This window comes from Monopterus albus, unplaced genomic scaffold, assembly GCF_001952655.1.
Source record: "Monopterus albus unplaced genomic scaffold, M_albus_1.0 scaffold215.1, whole genome shotgun sequence".
Classification (NCBI taxonomy): Eukaryota; Metazoa; Chordata; class Actinopteri; order Synbranchiformes; family Synbranchidae; genus Monopterus; species Monopterus albus.
The window spans coordinates 15,376-33,902 of NW_018128095.1; the positions used below are offsets into that span (position 1 = coordinate 15,376).

The following is an 18,527-nucleotide window of genomic DNA, read 5'->3' on the forward strand; positions in this document are numbered from 1 at the left end:
GGCTGCGAGAGCGGTGAGGACGGCCTCCGCTGCAATGTGATTGGTGGAGAAGATTTACATAAAAAGAAGGCCTGTATGAGCTGCACAAACACTAAAAAACAGTTCACGTGTGGGACAAATGTTAATGGATGAACATGGTGAACAGAGAGAGCAGTGGAGACAAAGACATTTTAGTTTGTGAGGATAACATTAAGGTCAAAGTGACCTGAGAAGACAAATTAATCACTTAAAATACAATCTGAACCCTCATTTTAGAAATGGAGGCTACACATTGGCCTACTGCAGTCTGCTTTGTCAAAATCTATTATGTGCTGTAACACTGGTGAACTGTAAATTTTAGCATTAAGGTGATTAAGTTAATTTGATTTTTAAAAATCAAATTTTACCATCATAATAGCAGCAAGGTCAAACTTTGGTATTTATTACATTAGTGGTCAGTGTTTACTCCAGATTCTAACTGAGCTCTCTGAATTAGAACAGTCTTTGAAGTGGTTTGCATTGTTGTCCAGCAGAAGGCGCTCACAAAGTTCAGACTGACCTTTTGATGCCCTGTTGATCTATCAGTAAACTAAGCTAATCAATAAAAAGGGAGGACAGAACTACAAACCGAGCAAACACCTTGGTCTTTAAATAAACTTCAGTTTTATGTAAATGATTCTGACCAAATAAGCACATTGCCCAGTAAGTGAACGCCATGTTTTGCTTGAAACTGAAGATTATGTGGAGTCATAGTTCATGAATCACAAATGCTGCACGTGCAAAGTCAGGATGGCCACAGCAGGATTCCTTTCAGGACTCAAGGTAGCAGTGGTGGACTCAGGCTGTTTGAGGGCCAGGGGCGAAATCCTGATCTTTCTCATAGAAAACAATGACCGTGTTGTTCATGGAGGGAGCTCAAACCTATCTGAGCTCACAGACCAAGGCCAGTTTGTGTTAATTAGACAACTACTGATTAATTAAAATTTAGTAAATGACATTAAATCTCTCTGATTTCTGCATGCTCAGCTGATCACATTGTGTGTCTGACAGAAAACCTAAAGGCCTCTCTGTGGACCAGTTGGCCTTAATAGGTGGTTTTGGCCCATGTCAGGTCCAGGTTTCAGGACTAATCCAATTAGAGTACCTCAACCTTCTGGCTCCTGACTGAGGAGGAGGAGGAAATCCCCTGAGCTCGGACACATCCGGACGAATGAATGGAAGCTACTGTAAGTTAATTAGACAACTACTGATTAATTAAAATTTAGTAAATGACATTAAATCTCTCTGATTTCTGGATCGTCTGAGCTCGTTACTCCAACAGGTAGTGTTGTGTCATCCAATCAGAACAGTAATTAAACCAAACTAACAACACAAGCAAAGACTCATGAGCAGCAGCAGCGTGTTGTATTTACTTGGTGTGTTTTGTCCAGATGAACAGTGTAGCACCAGTTTCATACCTTTGTAGCTGCAGAGGTCAAAGGTCAGCCACCAGCCCTCCTTCCTTTAGTTCCTCTTCTTTGCTGCGTTTTTCCATTTTTCAGTGTTGAGTCATTTTCATTTGTAGTCCACTTCTCTTTCTCTTGTCCATCTTTAATGTGGTTTCCTTTCCTCTTTTCTTTTTATATCTTATTGTGTTTTACCGTCCTGTTTGATTTGTCATAAATCTGCTTGTCTGTTTCTTCCTCCATTTTCTCCATAGTAGCTGTGTCTGCCTGTAGTGTCCAAACCTGCAACAAATACACAAACACACAAATTCAAAACAATAGTGAGAACAAGCTCTCAGTGATTGGAGAATGAAGCATTCTTAAAATCCGAGCAAAGAAGAAACAGACGACAGATCCACCAGAGACAGAGCGGCGGAAGGAGGGGAAGCAGCTCTGTGTAATCAGTGTATCCAGCAGATGTCGGAGTGTGTGTTAATCCCAACAGGAATCCCTGAAACAGAGACAAATGGCTGTACAATAATAGCACAGATTAACTGTGTGTGTGTATGTGCAGGTACATGATGGGATTGGCAGACCTCCAGTTAGGTCAACCACGCTCTGCTTGTACGGTGCTACTACCAGTTAGTCTTGAGTTCAGCTCCATAATAAAACCAGAAATTACACAAGAAAAGAGGCCTGCTGACAGCTTCCTGCACCTGTGATGTTAAACACAACCTGAAATGACAAAAATATCAAGAATGTCCAGTTGTGACTCATTTGCAAGAAGGAACATGAAATCATGGATGGACCTACTGGGCACAGGCCCCTATACGAGAGAGCCATGAAGGGACTGAAAAGTCAATCAAATGATTACATAAAGTCCTCACTTTTCAAAAATGGATCCCAATCATGTGCTCAAAACATCCTTGTTTTCTAAAACCTTCCTTTTCAAAAACCTCCTGTTTGCAAAGATAATTTCACAGTAATGTCCATACTTTTCAGAAACATTCTGGCTTCACTTTATATTTTTACCAAGACGAAAAACGCCCTATTTTACAAGAACATCCCCATTTATAAAAATCTCACTTACTAAAAACTTCACCTGAAAACAAACAGAAAACAGCTGAAAACAGAAATAAAGTTAGTCTTTTATTTCAAAATCATCAAGTCGAACCTGCACTTACAAGAACATGAGACTGTCTCACTCGTTCACTCACTCTTCACACTCAAGTGCAACAGAAAGCATTAGTGAAACAAACAGTGAAACAGTGAGCAAGTGTGAAACTGTCGACATGCAACTCTGTGACTGTGTCCTTACTGAAATCATTTGTTCAACGCTCTACGATTGGGTACCTCTAGATTAGCTTTGCACCCCTCATAACCCCAAATAGTCTGTAATTATTTCAGAATGATAAAACCAGAGAGCCTCTTCCTACAAATGAGAGGATAGTTCGTGAAGGCGCAAAAAGTTGTGTCACAAGTGGACAAAACAATGAACCGTGATGGCATAAATTGATATGAATTTCTCCTCCAAAGATAGGTAAACAATGGTATATGTGCCCATGAAAAGAGATGTGTAACACTCAACAAAGTGGGTAATTGAGAAGCCCCATATTTTAACTGGCATAATGCAGACATAGTAACTTCTCCAGCCTTACAACAATTCTCTCTAACCTTATAGAAACAACATATTAACAGACATGCACCGTGTAGCACCGACAATAACACCATGGGCCGTTAATCTGCTACTTAACCAGCAACACATCACATGCAGCAGACACACTGGCCTCAAGCAGTCAAAGCAAACAGGTACTGTACTCTGGGGGGAATCTAGCATTGATGAGCTGATCATTCACAGTGAGGGTTTCACTGTCTTCACCCAGTCAGGTAAAATAGTGAGTCCCTGTACAGAAACATTCCTGGACATGCAGTAACCTCAGGCCCTGTATTTTAATTCACATCCTCTGGTCACAGTGCAGCAGCAGGAGGAAAAATATATCCACAAAACCAGGTGCAAGTTTGTGAGACATGTATAAACCAAGTTGCTTCTGCATAGAAATACTAGAACATAGGTACACCTAATTTTTTGAGCTCTAGGTCATGTCTAAGATGATAATTCACCGTTGTAGCATTGTAGATAAGTCATAAAAACAAGAAGTGCCATGGGCTCTTTAAAGATGGTCTGAGGCAACAGAAACTTCTCAGGTGATCAAAGTTATGAGGTATAGACTTCAATCTGTGACTTATGCACCTTTAATTATAAACAAGTTATATTTGAGTGTGTATTGATGATTTAAATTAAGAGTAACTTTGAATTCTTCTATGAAATTTTCTGGAATGACACTAACACTCAAATTTCAGGTTCTGTCAATCGATCCGATAAGTTATTGATTACATCATAAAAATCACAGTAAAGTGACACGTAGAAGCTCAGCCTGTGCATTTCTTCCTCTGGATACAAACATGTAAAAATATAAAGCTATGGTAACATCTCCATGCCATCAGAGCTTTACAGTATCAAACAGCCTTTTCTGCTTTAACAAGACACTTTGACAATAACTAATCGGGAATATGGTGCAAAGAAATTTGAGGAAACAGAAAAAAAAGCAACTGATGCTAAATTCAGTAAACAGCAGTGACTGGTTCCACCACTGATGGACTAGGAAGTCAGACAGGAAGTCGGGGTAGTGATTAAAACTCACAGCAAACCAAATATTTTTTCAAATTTAGGCCTTTTTGGCTTAATTTTCCTGATGCATTTAGCTGCATCGACCATTTGTAGATCTGAGGTGAGGAACGCTGCAGGCTTGGCCTCATGAGAAGCATCAAAGTTCAAGAGTATTTAACAAACATGCATTTTGAACTTCTACTGACTTGGCAGCCGGGCTTTAAAACTGGGTTTGTGCACTATTAGGATGTAGCTTTAGGTAGTAAACCATTTACTTTGAAGGCTATGAAACACAAATTTATCCAGAATAAAAGACACATTTAATAACAATTCAATGACTTTTACTACAGTAGTTAATACCTTAAAAGACTTGATTTGTTTCTTTGTAATAGCAACATGATGATGTAAACATGTCAGACCTCTGACCCACTGCTCTGCTGACGTTAACCTGGCTGCAATGTGAATACAAACGCGTGCACATTCTAGGATGAAGGCCATGTGAAACAAAGAGAAACGTTCTGACAATCTCTGACAAAAAAGCCACAATTTAAGATTTTTTTTAAAACTGTCTAAAAAGTCAAAATGTATTATCATAATTTAACCCTTCCTCAAATATTTTGACATTTTCAAAGAATTTTGACTTTTTTTTCTCAGCATTGCAGCTTTTTTCTCATCTCAAGATTCAGACTTAAAATGATATCTTAAATTGTTTTCTAAACGGAAGATTGTGCTGAAAATTTCTTAACTACAATTTGATATTTTCAACATTCAATAGAATATGAATATCTTTTATCAGAACTGCAAAATACTACTTCAAAATAAATTTGAATAAAATAGTTTTAACTTCTAATCCCAGTTCGTCAGGTCTGATGTCAAGTTTGACTTTTAACTTCAAAATCTGATTTAAATCTGAATATTCAAACTTACATTTCAGAATTCGTATTTCCCTTAATTACCATTTCTACTGACATCTGGCATTCAAAAGAATCTCAGAATTATAATTCTTTTTAAAATTACCAACTAATTTTTTCCACAAAGTTTTTTCTAATTCTGCTTCATCAGAATTATAGCTTCAATTTTAGAATTTAATAATGCTAATATCATATTGAGTTGAATCTTATGGCCTTCCTCATCCCCTGTACACCCACTTTCTCACATTAACATGCACCAAAGTGTAGTAAATAAGTTGGACCTGGTCATAAACCAGATGTTAGGTTGGCATACAGCACAGTGGCAAGCAGCATGGCACACACAATGCTAATAAATAAACCAATAAATAAACACTGTTCATTCGACTGTGTGTGACTCTTCAGTCCAGGTCTGAGAGATGAGAGGTCCGACCTCCACCAGCTTTCAGCTGAGTGTCTGTGTCTTATTTAATGTTCTTCAGCAGTGAGGTGCGGGCGTTCACCACGGCCTTAAAGGCATCCTCGCTGCCGGGGGCCACACATTTATCTGGGTGGAGCAGGACTGCCAGCTTCCTGTACGCCTTGTTCACCTCCTCCCTGGAAACAAACAGGAACCAATGTGACAGTAGAAACAGGGAAGCAGACTGAGACATGAATATTTACCATTCAGATTGTTAGGTAATTTCTTAGTTAGATAGATATGGATTAGAGATCTGTTGTATTAGAAGATGTTTAGTGCAGCAGGATGTCTTCCTCAGGCTGTTAAATGCAAGGACAGGTAAGGCAGAGAAGGGCTGAAGTCAGGGACAAATGTTATTATGACGGTAAAAGTAACCATAATATTTGTCTTAATGTGTAATGTTATGTCAAATTGTTTTAGATACACACCACGAAAACAACAGCCACACACATTATTTTCTTCATGTTTGGTCTACTGCTCTGCTCAGCTGCCAAGCTGGCATATCAGGTGACGTCACGGTTCGACAGCCCAGAAAGGATTAATATTGTATAGCAATGCGGTTTGAAAGAACCGGATGAGGCTTTATAATGGTTTTTAGGCCTTTAAGATCAAGTAACAAAGTGTACCTACTCATAATGATGTCGCAGTGCAAATGCATACAGTATCTATCTATCTATCTATCTATCTATCTATATATAAAAATTTTTTTAAGATTTACTTATATGCATAATTAGTTTACAGCTAAACAAATCAATTGTCTTTATCTACGTGCAGTTTGTTCCGACCTGAACCTGGACTGACCTACTCACCGTGTGGCACCTGGTTTCACACCCAGCATATCCCAGGAGTCTTTGCTGTTGCGGATGCGTCGGATGGTGTCAGCCTGCTCTTTGGTGAATCCGACGCTGACCTCAGACACCGGACGCTTCCCACCATTCTCACACATGTCGGTGATGGATGAGAAAAACGCCTAAGCGGAGACACACACACACACACACGTTTGTAACAAAACACTTGGTTAAAAACTACTATGCGACTTTACATGTGTGTGTATAAACCTGAAACATCTCGTTGATGCCCTCGCCGCTTTGTGCCGATGTCTCAAAGTAATGAAACCCTCGAGACTCCGCCCACAGACGCCCCTCCCCCTCGTCCACCACCCGTCGCTTTGTCAGGTCCACCTGCACAGGTGAAGACACGTGATGATAAAAGTCTCTAGTTTACAAAAACTTTGACATCTCAAATTGTTTTACTGTGCAGAATCATAAAGAACAAGTGTGTTGGTTCCATTTTCATGTTTAGTTTACTTTGACAAATTGTTTATGTGCACTCACAGAATACCTTTAACACAGGCCTGGATGCCATGTGGACGTTTGCCTTCAGTGTCACTACTGTGTTCAATGTTAAAAAATGGGTGTACAGTACTTCATTATTTATTGTCATTATTTCCAGTAAATTACAGCAGAAATGGCTAAGTGATTGATTGAATAGACAACTGACTGAAAGTTAATCAGCACCATTTATGATAAAGTGTTTAAGTCACTGTCTCAGTGTCCGAGCTGTGATAACTAACTCTTATCCTTAATCTTATCTGAAAGCAAATTAAATATTCTGGGGTTTTAAACTGAAAAAGAAAGTGATGGACACCTTTGACCATCTTGTCATTTTACAAACCAAATGTTTAATCCAGAAGCTGCTCCACTAATATAAATTACCCTAAACATTGAGACAAACAAACACTGTACCCTGCAGTTTCATTTTTCAGACACTGGCTCTATCCCCTGATGGTTGCCTCTCAAGCAACCATTTCTCTCAGACTGGGTACACACCTCAGTCAGTGGGACTGAGAGAATGCAAACTCAGACAGGACTTGAGCTCTTTCATCTACAAACTAAAGCATGTATTTAGAGGACTTTGATGGGGATGGTTGAAAGCCTGTGAGCTGTTGAGTTCAACCTTGTTGGCGCAGACGATGAACACGATGCTGTCCATGTTGGCCTGAGAGCCCATTTCTTGTTTCATCTCCCCCAGCCAGCTGTCAAGAGCATCAAAACTCTCCCTGAGGCCGACATCGTAAACCAGCAGCACCCCCTGGCTGTCCTTATAAAACTCATTACGCACCTGAGGGACAGGATATAGAAAAATGGAAAAGAAAGAAGGATGATGGGTGGAAAAAGGAAAGAATTAGTCCAGCAGCATCACCTGCTAGCAGATCTCCCACCTCACAACTCACTAAAACCTGTGACCTGATTTCACTTTGCTTGAAAAATGTATTGAATTAAATGCAGACATTCAGAATATCAAGACTTGAATGTAATGTGACTCAGCTGGACAAATAAAAGGCTAAGTATTGAAACGAGGTTGGAAGGATATTAAAGAAACGTTAAAGTACTTACTTCATAGAAAAAAGGATGACCGGCCATGTCGAAGATGTTCACTTTGATTTCTCTGTCACGCACTTGTACTCTGCCAACACACAGTACTACAGTAACACACATCGCTGATGTTAACAGAACTGCAGTAACACATATTACAGTGGTCCTACACTTACAAGACGATGTGATGCAAGTACAAGGATAACACATAATACAAAGAAAACTCAGTCAAGTCATAGATTAGTTGCCCAGTGTATGAACTTACTTGGTGACTCCATAGTCAATACCAATTGTGGCCAAATACTTGGGAACAAACCTCTTCTCACAGTAGCGTTTGATGATGCAGCTCTGTAGAGGAAATAAACAATGAGCAACCGCATCCCTCACACCAAATTCCCTTCAGAAATCAAACAATTTAAAAAACCTTTTCTGTTCCTGCTAACTTATTGTTAAAATTGGTATTTAGTCCTGACAAGCGAGATTTACGTAGAACTTTAGTCAGAAAGATGTCAACTTTAGTGGGCATTAATTCATTCTAGTCAAAAATGCAGATGTATTAAACATAAATCATGATAATTTCAAAATCTGTTGGTTCTTCAGGACAATTCAGCACATAAAATTCAGAAAAGAGCCAGTGCATCTACATCAATAGAACGTCGACATACAGAACTGCTTTACATTATAAGGTTTACATTTAATATTTACAGGTAATGGTGTAATTAACAAAGATTGATATCAACTTTCAGACAATGTACGTTTCGGCAAAATTACATACGTGTTAAAACATAATTGACGATAATTTATAAATCATTACATTCTCTAGGCTCATTCGGCATATATATTATCCGTCAGCCTGATATTACTTAATTACAAAACCTACGCTTTCAAGTGATTCAATGCTAGTAGGTGTCACTATTCCCAATGAGTACAAGATTAAATTTGATCAGAAATGATTTTATCTAAATAAGTAAACTGTAAGCCGAATTTTTCAGAAGATGACACTTTTTCTAAACAAGTGTTAGTGAATGTTGTATTTTTGTAAAAATTTCGTTCCACAAGCAAGGATGCATTAAAGTAATTGATTTTTGTAAAGGGACCTGGACTCAGCATGAACAGCATAAATGAGAAAGAACAAAATCACAAACCTGACAAAAAATGCACAACAAATGTCTAACATTATAGCAGCCATTACAACCGTTTCAATAAATATTTCGTAAGATAGCTCTTATAAAGGCTATATATACACACACATTTACCACAGCTGGGAGAACCTAATCTAGAGTCTACCAGATTTTATTGTGGCGGTGGTCTAAAATAAACTGCTGATCACTTACCTTTCCTACCTCGGCATTTCCAAGGCTTATCACTTTCACACGCAGTGATTTCTTACTGTCTCGTCTTTTCGGCGCGTTTGTCTCCATCAGAGTACTTTCAAATTGCCGTTTTTGTGCTGAAACTATGCGGGCTGCTAACGAGTAGACGCAGCGACTCAGTGTTGACTGTTTGCTACTGCTACTGCTGCTGGAGCGCGGCTAATTGCGCTAACTAGCCGTAAACTGGCTAGTAATTAGCCCGGCCCTTAAACTCAAGTGTTATCGGTTCAATTAATCACACGGCATCGTTTTTTACTTTAGCATTAGAGCTAATGCTTCGGCTAACCTGAAATCGCAAAACACAGCAGATACAAAGAAAGCCTGTTACCCCCATAGCATAATGCTAAGACAGAAACTTCCGCCAATTGTTTTCAAAGTAAAATAACGTTTGGAGAATACGGCGAACGACAAATTAATTTATTTCACAAAATACTGTTGATTTTTTAATTTACTTTTTAAAACACCATGATCGAAATCAATTTTTTGGCATGGTAATCAAAGATCCTTTTGTCTCTTCATTTGAAAAGGCGAAAGCTAACACCTTAGTTTCAAAAGCCATTACTTTAACCTCTAGAGTCCTGAGCTTTGGAAACCCAAGCTGTGCGGTCCTCATATGAGGACGCAGGGACTCTAGAGGTTAATGCACTAAAGATTTTAATGGGTTTCTGCATATATTAGGGAAATTCAAAACTAAGGGATTTGCCATACGGTATATTTAGGGTCATTCAGTGAATAAAATCCTTAGATATTTAGGGTTTTACTGGATATCCGTTGAGTTCTCTTCTAATTATCCTTTTAAAATACCTTAATAAGGTTCAATTGTTTATATTTAGTGGACTTTGAGTGTTATATTTACTGGACTGAGTGGTAAAATTAACATACCATTTTTGCTGTTAAGGCAGTGACAATTTTATACATCACACTTTATACAGCAGAAGCTACATGTGGAAATTTTGATCTTCAGCTGTTTTCACACATTTTATTACACCTGACATTTACAGAGCAAGCGATCATTACAATAAAAGCAAAATCTCCATACAGAAACATCCTAACAATATAAATGTTATTCAGTCATTACACAAATTCTCAGGTTAAACATCAGAACAAATGACTATTTATATGAACTGTAAAGGTCCAGTTAAGTCAAATGCTGGAAATACTTTCACCACGTTAAGCAAAAAAAGAACAATAATACAAGAAAATTAAAAAGTAGATTTAAAATAAAACAGGTTTTACATGTTAATCGAGTCACCACAAATCTGGGGTTTGTTAATGGATAGATTCATAAACTTTACAGGGTTTCTAAAAAGGCAAATCTCCTATAACATTTACAAAATATTCTAGTATTATTACATACTATGCTGATCTACTATGGTGTAAATCAGTCAACTTAAAAAAAATTATGAGATGACTGAAACACGAGGAACTGACTAAATGAAATGCATCCAGAGGAGTCAGTAAAAACTGAAAAAAAAAATAAAGGGAATATAAATACAAATGTGTGGCTATTTTTGACTTGGCCATGTTTGGACCTCACCAAACCTTCAAAGATGAATCTTTAAACTAAGCGTTTCAAGTCTTGTCTTCATAAAACCAGAACATCAGCCATAATACTTTGTCAAGAACCAGACCCTGGTGATGCTAGCGAGCAGGAAGCGGCTGCATCTCGAGGGTCTGGTAGGTGTCTTTCGTGGCTGCGCTCAGACCCTGCAGAGATAGAAAACAGTTTATCAGCCGATCAGTCATCAGTGCTCAACTTTGTCAACGCAAACAGAGCAGTGAGTGAGTTCCACAAAATTATTATTTACCCAAGTCAAACTACCAATGTGATTTTATTGATGGTTTCACTGCTGCACAAAGCTTCAAGCTGGAAACTAAAAATGTTGTCTTTGGCCGCTACTCACCTCATAAACCTGGTCGTTCTTCCTCTGACGCTGTTGACACAAACATGAAGAGTATTAAGAACAAATACAAAATGAATAATAATAGCCAACATGATGAAGACACTGAGTCAAGTAATAAAAGGTCTTATGTAAGATCAAAACATCAGACAGAAGAAACTGATCATTTTGTCTTTATCAAAGCTCCAGATGTTGTTGTAGTGATTATAAAGAACAACAGTGTAAACTTACTTCTCTTTTCATTGGAAGCTCTTTGTATTCATCGCCTGGACGTTTGTTCAAGTCCTACATGTTTATAGAAATTCACATGTCAAGTTAAGTAAATAAAGTGCAACAGTAATGATAGTTAAATGAAAAATAGGATGTCTTCTAAGAACTCTACTTTTGATTGCATTAATTAACCATCAGAGCAAAGACACTTGTCCAGAATGACTGTTTCTTACCGTGTAGGTGGCATCATCAACCGGCCGGCGGTTCTGTAGAAACACATACTGATTTCAATAAGCTGTTTCTGGGTTAGCAATGATCCTTCGGGGGTCTGTTTAAGTTTATTACAGTTGTTTTCTAGTATTTCTTTCAGGAAAATTCTTTCATAGAAAGAAATCAATTAGTTTCCTAAAGGATATAATAAATTGTCTTAATAAAATGTTTCTGGGCTCTGTGTGATTATTTCGGGCTTCTTTCATAGATTGAGGATTTGTCATTTTAGTCCTGTTACTGTTCTTTCAGGTTTACCAGGGTTCTCCAGAATTTGTCAAGGTTCCTATCAGTTTCTCTTGAGAAACATGTAAGGGTCTTCAGGGTTTGTTTGTTTCTGGGGTTGTGTTAAGATCCTTTTATTGTTCTTGACATTTCTGAATCAGGGTTCTGTCAGAGTTTAAATCTCAAGCTTGTTAAAGTTTCTTTGTGGTTCGGTCCAGGTTTTTCCAAGGTTTGGATTTTTTCAAGGTTGTCTGGAGTTCAGAGGGGTTCTTTTATGATTCATGATCATTGGGGGTCTTTGTGTTCTCTATGGTTTGCTGGGGCTCTTTCCAGGTTCTAAAGAATTAGTTCTAGGTTCTTAGAGTAGTTTTGCACTGTGTGGTTCTCTAAGGAAATGCAAGGATTCTTTCACCATTGAACAGTTTCATGATTTGGTGGCTTGTCAAAGTTCTTTCAGGTTTCTTCAAAGTTCCTTAATGAACTCAGATGAACAAAAATAAATAAAAAATAAAATTTTCTGTCAACGTGAAGGGTTAATAAACCGTACCAGAGTCTGTAATATCCACTGATAGACTGTGCAGCTTGTTTTCAGTGTTTTTTTATTTTGTGGCTCCGAGTTCAGTTTTTATTATTTGACCTTAAAGATCATAAACACTAGCAGATACCATCACAGTCAGACTCACCCGCCCGCCACTCTCGGGGTCTCTTCTCATCAGCGGGGCATAGCCACCACTATCCTGGCCTCTCAGATCCTGAACACAAACACAAACAAACTGCTCCTCACTATGTGTCAGACTGCAGGTCAGACAGCTGCTTTACTGCTTGTTCAAATGACAGAAAAATAACTTTTGCAGCTATTGTGATGAATAATTTCATCCACATTTAAACAATCAGTGTCAACATGCAGTTCCAGCTTCTCTGTTTAAGTCCTATCTTTATATACGAGCACAACTATAATATTCACAAGAGTCAGAAAAGGATAAATAAATGTGCACATGATATGAGACTCACGGTGTAGATGCTGTCCTGCTTCACCTTCGCTTTGGTTGTAAAGAACTAAAAACATTGGAACAAAAGAAAAAAGAAAATGAGTGTGAAACATGATGCACATAGAAGTGAAACTACAAGCAGCTACACAGAGCGCTCCTACAAACTCAGGGCTCCAAAAATCCAGAGGCATTAAACAGAAATGATGAGGGTTAGAAAAGGGACAAATAAAAAATACAGTGAAGTGTCACTGGGAAGTTACAGAAGTGGTACAAGGTGTTTGCTTAAAGCAAACAAAGCTGATGAACAGCATGTTCATTTAACCAGCTCCTCTGTCATCACAAAAACCAGGGCAGCCAAACTTTACTCTTGTTTTAACACGGACATCAGATTCAAAACCTCCTAGTGCAACTAAAATATAGATAACCAGCTCAGCAGTGACTAATGTTATATTTAAGTATAAGGCCAGTGATTTTTATCTGTGCACAGTGACACTGTTCTCAGCCTGTAGAGCCATGTGTTGGAAACAGACGGCCTCACATGTTTCCTGAGGAAGAAACCTGCCCCCCAGTGCAGCGTTGTGGCTCACTGGGGTGGGTTTAATAGCTGGTGGACAACAGTGGAGGTCTTCGGCACAGAGCAATAAGCTGGACCAGGGTCTGGACTCACACACACACATTACGGTGAGGACACCACATTCACTGATGCTGCTGGTCTCTGGACGGGGTTTGTGGGGAGTCATACAGACACGTGTCCTTTAAAAGATGAACAGAGAAACAAGACACATGGACACACCTTCTCCTTGATGAACATGCCAGTGATGATGAGTCCATACAGCCCCAGGAAGCCGTCCAGGATGTAGCACAGCTGAGGGTCATTCAAGGCTAACGCCTCTGTGGAAGGCAGAGTTCAAAGGTCAGACAGAAACAACGCTGCACACCAGCCTGCATCCTTGTACAGTGTCACATTGAACTGAAACCCATCAGCTCCCTGTGTGCACACAGACGAAGGTCAGGGACCTACTGTGGCTCCAGAGGCTCCACAAGCCACTGAACACCAATGTTTTTATTCAACTTTTTTATTATTTTTTTTAACTCGTCAGTCAGAAACTTCTCTGGTTGAACATTTATCATTGTAGGAGCTTTGGAAAGAACTGGGAACCTGTTCGTCTTTTAGCTACTGTATCTCAGGAGGGCGGACAGTGTACCAACAACACGCTGCATGTGGAAAAGCTGAGGTGTTACAGATAAGAGCTGAACCCTGTGCTGAATATCGCCTTGTTGTGTAAATCTTTATCTATTCTAGCTTACATTGCATAACATTTTTACAGATCTGTGCAGTGTCTTTGAAACTTATACATGAAAAACTCTGAACTTTTTAAAAGCAGCTCACTGCACAAATCTAAAGGTTATTGTGTATATTGCCAGGCCGTCAAAGACACAAACAAAACAAAAGCAGCCAACAGCGTGAAGTCATTAGACTGTCATTGTGCAACACTGATGAAATGCAGGCAGACAATGCAGATGAAGGAGGGAACACTATTAGAAATATGTGCAGTAAATATTCTGAAGTCTGCTGCCGTGTGAGTGTGACACTGTGCGAGCGCGTGATGAAGCTCGGTGGTTTCCTCAGCTGCTGCCGATACTCGCTGTGGCTCCATTAACTGACAGGTGTGTGTCTGTGTGTGGTTCGGTGTGGGTGTGTTGATACAGTAAAACTGAAATAGTAGGTGTGTGTCTTCACATCATAAAATCTCATTAAACATTTAAACAGGTCAGATTCACTGTAAGAGATCCTGCATCTTATTCAAACTCACAAAAACTTTATTTAAAGTAAAGATCATTTACAAAGAAGCCAAACATGCAGCTGTACCTAATAAACTGATTCATGTAAAGTCAGTGCTATAATAAGTCCTCCTTCACAGCTAAAAACACTGCACGCTCCATAGTTTGGTGCCAAGACGCTGTCTGCAGTTTTTCCTCTGAATATGTAGGTTCATATATGAAATAAAAACCAAATCAATGGCTTTTCCTACATTTACGGTTTATCAGCTGAGCAAACGACACATTAGTAAGAATCTGGTCATAATACTTTCAAAATAATAATATGCCGTGTCTGGACGTTGTTTCTAAAATGAGGAGACTGTTCAGCCCTCAGTCTCATCTCTCAGGCTAACAAACACTTTTAAAAACCTACTTTCATTTACAGTGTTTCCCCTACCATTATATTAGGGGGACGACCCCTCCCCCCCGAAAGTCAAGTTAATTTTATTTAATTCAATTTTCTATATAGCACCAGATCACAACAGAAGTCATTTAAGGTTACCTTTCCTTTGGAACACATATATACCCTGTTCTTTTATTAAACAAACTAAATAGCTTTGTTATTTAAGTTATTTATCTTATTTACACAACGGCATGTCATTTCTGTCTCTACATGGTCATGCGCTTACAATTCTCCTCTGCTCTTTGTATCGCACACGGCAGAGTTCTGCCCCAATGCGCACACATACAGTAGTAAAGCAGATATATCATTAACTATAGGCATGTTTATATGGTAAGTGTGGTAGATAAACATTTTACTTTGTATGAGCCTGGTACCATTGAAATAAACTGCTGGACAAAGGAGAAACAACTGAACATTTTAGAGGAAACAAAAAAATTATACTTAAAAATTCACAAAACATATTGTCAAATTTCTAAGAAAAAGGTTGTTAACAACATTTTCTCCAGTCTTCCTCTAAAATGTTGCTGCTCTTCCCCCGTTGTCTCGTTTTTTTTTACACTGTACATTTCAGTACCACGAGGCCCTGACTCAAATATTAAACTGCTAATCGCTGCATTATGAAGCGCTCTGATCCTGCAGAGACTCAAATAAAACATCTGGAGCCTGGTGTTTTACGAAGGTAGAAACGACTATTGTGATGATTTGAGATGTAATTACTGGATGCAGACTCCTTCGTGGAACAGCTGGACAGTCAGAGGACACAGCTTAAAAAGATTTAGGTAAGTACATCACACAGAAACTGTAGAAGTGGAGAGGACGAAAATAGGGTTTTTACTGGACTGTTCCAGTAAGAGTCAGTATGTCACTTCCACCACAGAGCTTCACATACCAGGCACATCCTCTGAGGCCGAACTAAACTCGCATGCTCTTTGCATCACACATGACGGGCTATCACAGCATCATCCTCGCTGCTCGCACATCACCGCAGTGATGAAAATCTAGATGCTGAGACTGATATTGTGGTCAATATTTCCAGTTTGGACTGGGAGTGAAGGCTCAAATTGTACATCTGATCAGATAAGAGCAAAAATACACCCAACAGGAAGTCAGCGTGTGTGTGTGTGGTCGGGGTGGACATGCAATCTGATGAGCAGCACCAGTTCACACATGCGCATACAGAACTGCACCAGACTTGCTTTAAAGAAACCTACAATTTAAACAAGGTAAGCAAGAAAACCTGGCTGCTGAAAATAAATAAATAAACACACAACTTGCAGAAAGCTTCACACATTTAAGAACAAAGTCTACACCAAAAAGATCAAGTATTGCTGACTAATTTATGGTTTGGACAATCAACCCATCCCATTTTCCTTGTTGGATGCACTTAGAACCGATTGATCACAGATTGATCAGTGAACTGACAGAAAAAGATTTGACTCTTTTGGTCACCGATTTATTCTGCTGTCATTTTGTTAAGCAAAAAGGCAAACACAAATTCCAGCAGCTTTAAGATGAAAGTACTAGCTGTCGCTGGACACACATGACTGAAAATTGTGGGACAAAAAAAACAACAACTTGAGCTCGGGGAAATTACAATTGATAAAACACTTTTATCAGTAAAGAAAATAATGAGCAGCAGCCAGATGTTTCAAACATTTAGCAAAATGAGAAACAACTTCTGTTTTAGACTGGATTTGGTTTCACTGGGTGTTCCTAATAAACTGGTAAGTGACCTTGACAGTGAAATAAGTTCATGACATTACAATAAGTGATCACCAATACAAACTAATGACACTCAGAATGTTTCCATTCACAAAACTCCAGCAAAAGTTTCCATCACAACCCTGAGATGAGTCGCTGAAGTCTCCGACATGTCACAGTGTCCTGGAATGCAGCATCATCCTCTGCTCTAAAGCATTAGCACGAGAACAAAAGTAAAGCTGCAGTGGAAAATAACTTGCAGCAATTATGATGATTAATCAAAAATGCCCAGAATGTGTTGGTCGGACAAATCGGCATCAGTAAATGTTCTCATGTAGTGCTTTACAATGTTTGCCCCATTCACACACACACACACACACACACACACACACACACACACACACACACACTGATGATCACTGGGAGTGATCTGGGGTTCAATGTCTTTAACCTGTGGACTGGAGAAGCCAGGGATCGAACCACCGACCCTATGTTCAGGAGATGAGCTGCCCCCACTGACCTTCTTTTTATGGCTCAAACAGTTAAACAATCAATCAAACAAAGCATTGACAGACTAACTGATAAACAATCATTAGCGGCTGGGGCCGTCATGATCAGAATCTTTGGCCTCTGCAGACACCGAGTCCAGCCTGATGCTTACATGCAGTGTTACTCCACAGCAGAGTACGGGAAAGAAAAGACTGGATTCTAATCTCTGATTTGCTTTTGACATATAAATGTTGATTTACATGCAAGTGGGTTTTTGCAGGAACTCATCTAATTTGTAACTCACTTCTGAAATCAACCCACAACACCCTCACACAAATCTTACAGGAAACACTTCGCTAGTTAAAACACAGACGTCTTCTCACAACAACCAGTTCAGCTGTTCCACAACAAACAGTACAAGTAACAGTGGTAGTCAAACAGAGGCTCATGGCCCAAATTCGGCCCTCTAACAAAAACATCTGGCTCCACAATGAAACCTGGCACATCACAACTTTTACATAACTTCTTACAACAATGTAAATACAGAGCTCGTGTCAGTCCCAGTAAATATACCTGTCAGCTCAGTACTGCGCCTGTGTTTGAGGTGACTGTTACGATGACCCCCTGCTGTTAGGAACTACTGCCCCCCCCCTGCCCCGGCTCTGCACAATAACAGATGATGGACAAAGTTCTATGTAACTTATCCATGTGCATGGTTTAGTTACTGTGCCCAGTGAAACCCAGCTGAACCTCACTGAGACATGACATTATATGAGAGCTGACATTCATGTTCCAAACATGACTGGAACAAAGCTGTGATATTAACTGTGAAATCAGTCAACGTTTACTGTAACCTCCTGGCAACAGGCAAACGGAAACACTAGTGATGTCAGTGGTTTCATGTGGAGAAGGATGAGAGCAGTAGAGCACAAGTCATGTGTTTACACAGTTTGATTTGATTCACTCAGAAATATGTGGTTCAGATAAATGATTTCTTTTGCCACAGGCCTATTTGCAACTGATCAGCAGGGTCCAGTGGAAAGATGGGTTAATGCTTTTTCATGAAGAAAGTACATCTGCTTCTAGAGTCAAAGTACTCAGAGGTTAGACTGAAGTACAGGGGTACACGGTGTACTGAGAACAGTGAGAATCCACAGTTATCTGGGTTTTGACACTGGCATGTTGCCGTCTTGTGCTGTCATGGATTTTTAATTTGCATTTAATGTTTGAACTGTGCGCATTGTGCTAAGCACTCTGAACTGCCTTTATGTTTGAAAGTGTGCTATATAAATAAACCTGTCCTGCTTTGTTGAGCTGCTTTTTTTGGTACTTGA

General features: G+C 39.2%; 2 protein-coding genes across 3 annotated transcripts in view; both read right to left on the bottom strand.

Moving 5' to 3' along the window:
• Positions 1–4,374: 4,374 nt before the first annotated feature.
• Positions 4,375–9,564, bottom strand: dnajc27 (DnaJ (Hsp40) homolog, subfamily C, member 27). 2 transcript variants are annotated; one of them, XM_020619159.1, is made up of 7 exons: positions 9,149–9,564; positions 8,080–8,162; positions 7,836–7,905; positions 7,396–7,560; positions 6,498–6,620; positions 6,249–6,409; positions 4,375–5,576 (listed from the first exon to the last, which is right to left on the bottom strand). In XM_020619159.1, the coding sequence occupies exons 1-7, from the start codon at positions 9,233–9,235 to the stop codon at positions 5,444–5,446; spliced, it is 822 nt and encodes a 273-aa protein (XP_020474815.1). In that variant the 5' UTR covers positions 9,236–9,564; the 3' UTR covers positions 4,375–5,443. The 2 variants fall into 2 exon arrangements, with proteins under 2 accessions (XP_020474815.1, XP_020474816.1); XM_020619160.1 differs by having other exon boundaries at positions 7,836–7,921; positions 9,149–9,236.
• Positions 9,565–10,594: 1,030 nt separating this feature from the next.
• cd247 (CD247 molecule) overlaps positions 10,595–18,527 on the bottom strand; it is a 13,144-nt gene continuing 5,211 nt past the window's right edge. The window contains exons 3-9 of the mRNA XM_020619131.1: positions 13,573–13,670; positions 12,802–12,846; positions 12,474–12,542; positions 11,532–11,564; positions 11,320–11,373; positions 11,092–11,121; positions 10,595–10,894 (exon numbers count right to left, since the gene is read on the bottom strand). Coding sequence (XP_020474787.1) covers positions 10,829–10,894; positions 11,092–11,121; positions 11,320–11,373; positions 11,532–11,564; positions 12,474–12,542; positions 12,802–12,846; positions 13,573–13,670 — 395 coding nt within the window. The 3' untranslated portion in view covers positions 10,595–10,828. The remainder of the gene's footprint in view (positions 10,895–11,091; positions 11,122–11,319; positions 11,374–11,531; positions 11,565–12,473; positions 12,543–12,801; positions 12,847–13,572; positions 13,671–18,527) is intronic.

Excerpts from the sequence above, each read along its gene's own strand:
- dnajc27 (XM_020619159.1), bottom strand. The coding sequence starts at position 9,235 with ATGGAGACAAACGCGCCGAAAAGACGAGACAGTAAGAAATCACTGCGT. Across the intron at positions 7,561-7,835 it reads GTCATCCTTTTTTCTATGAA|GTGCGTAATGAGTTTTATAA; the intron begins GTAAGTACTTTA and ends CCTGTCCCTCAG. Across the intron at positions 6,621-7,395 it reads TCATCGTCTGCGCCAACAAG|GTGGACCTGACAAAGCGACG; the intron begins GTTGAACTCAAC and ends TCACCTGTGCAG.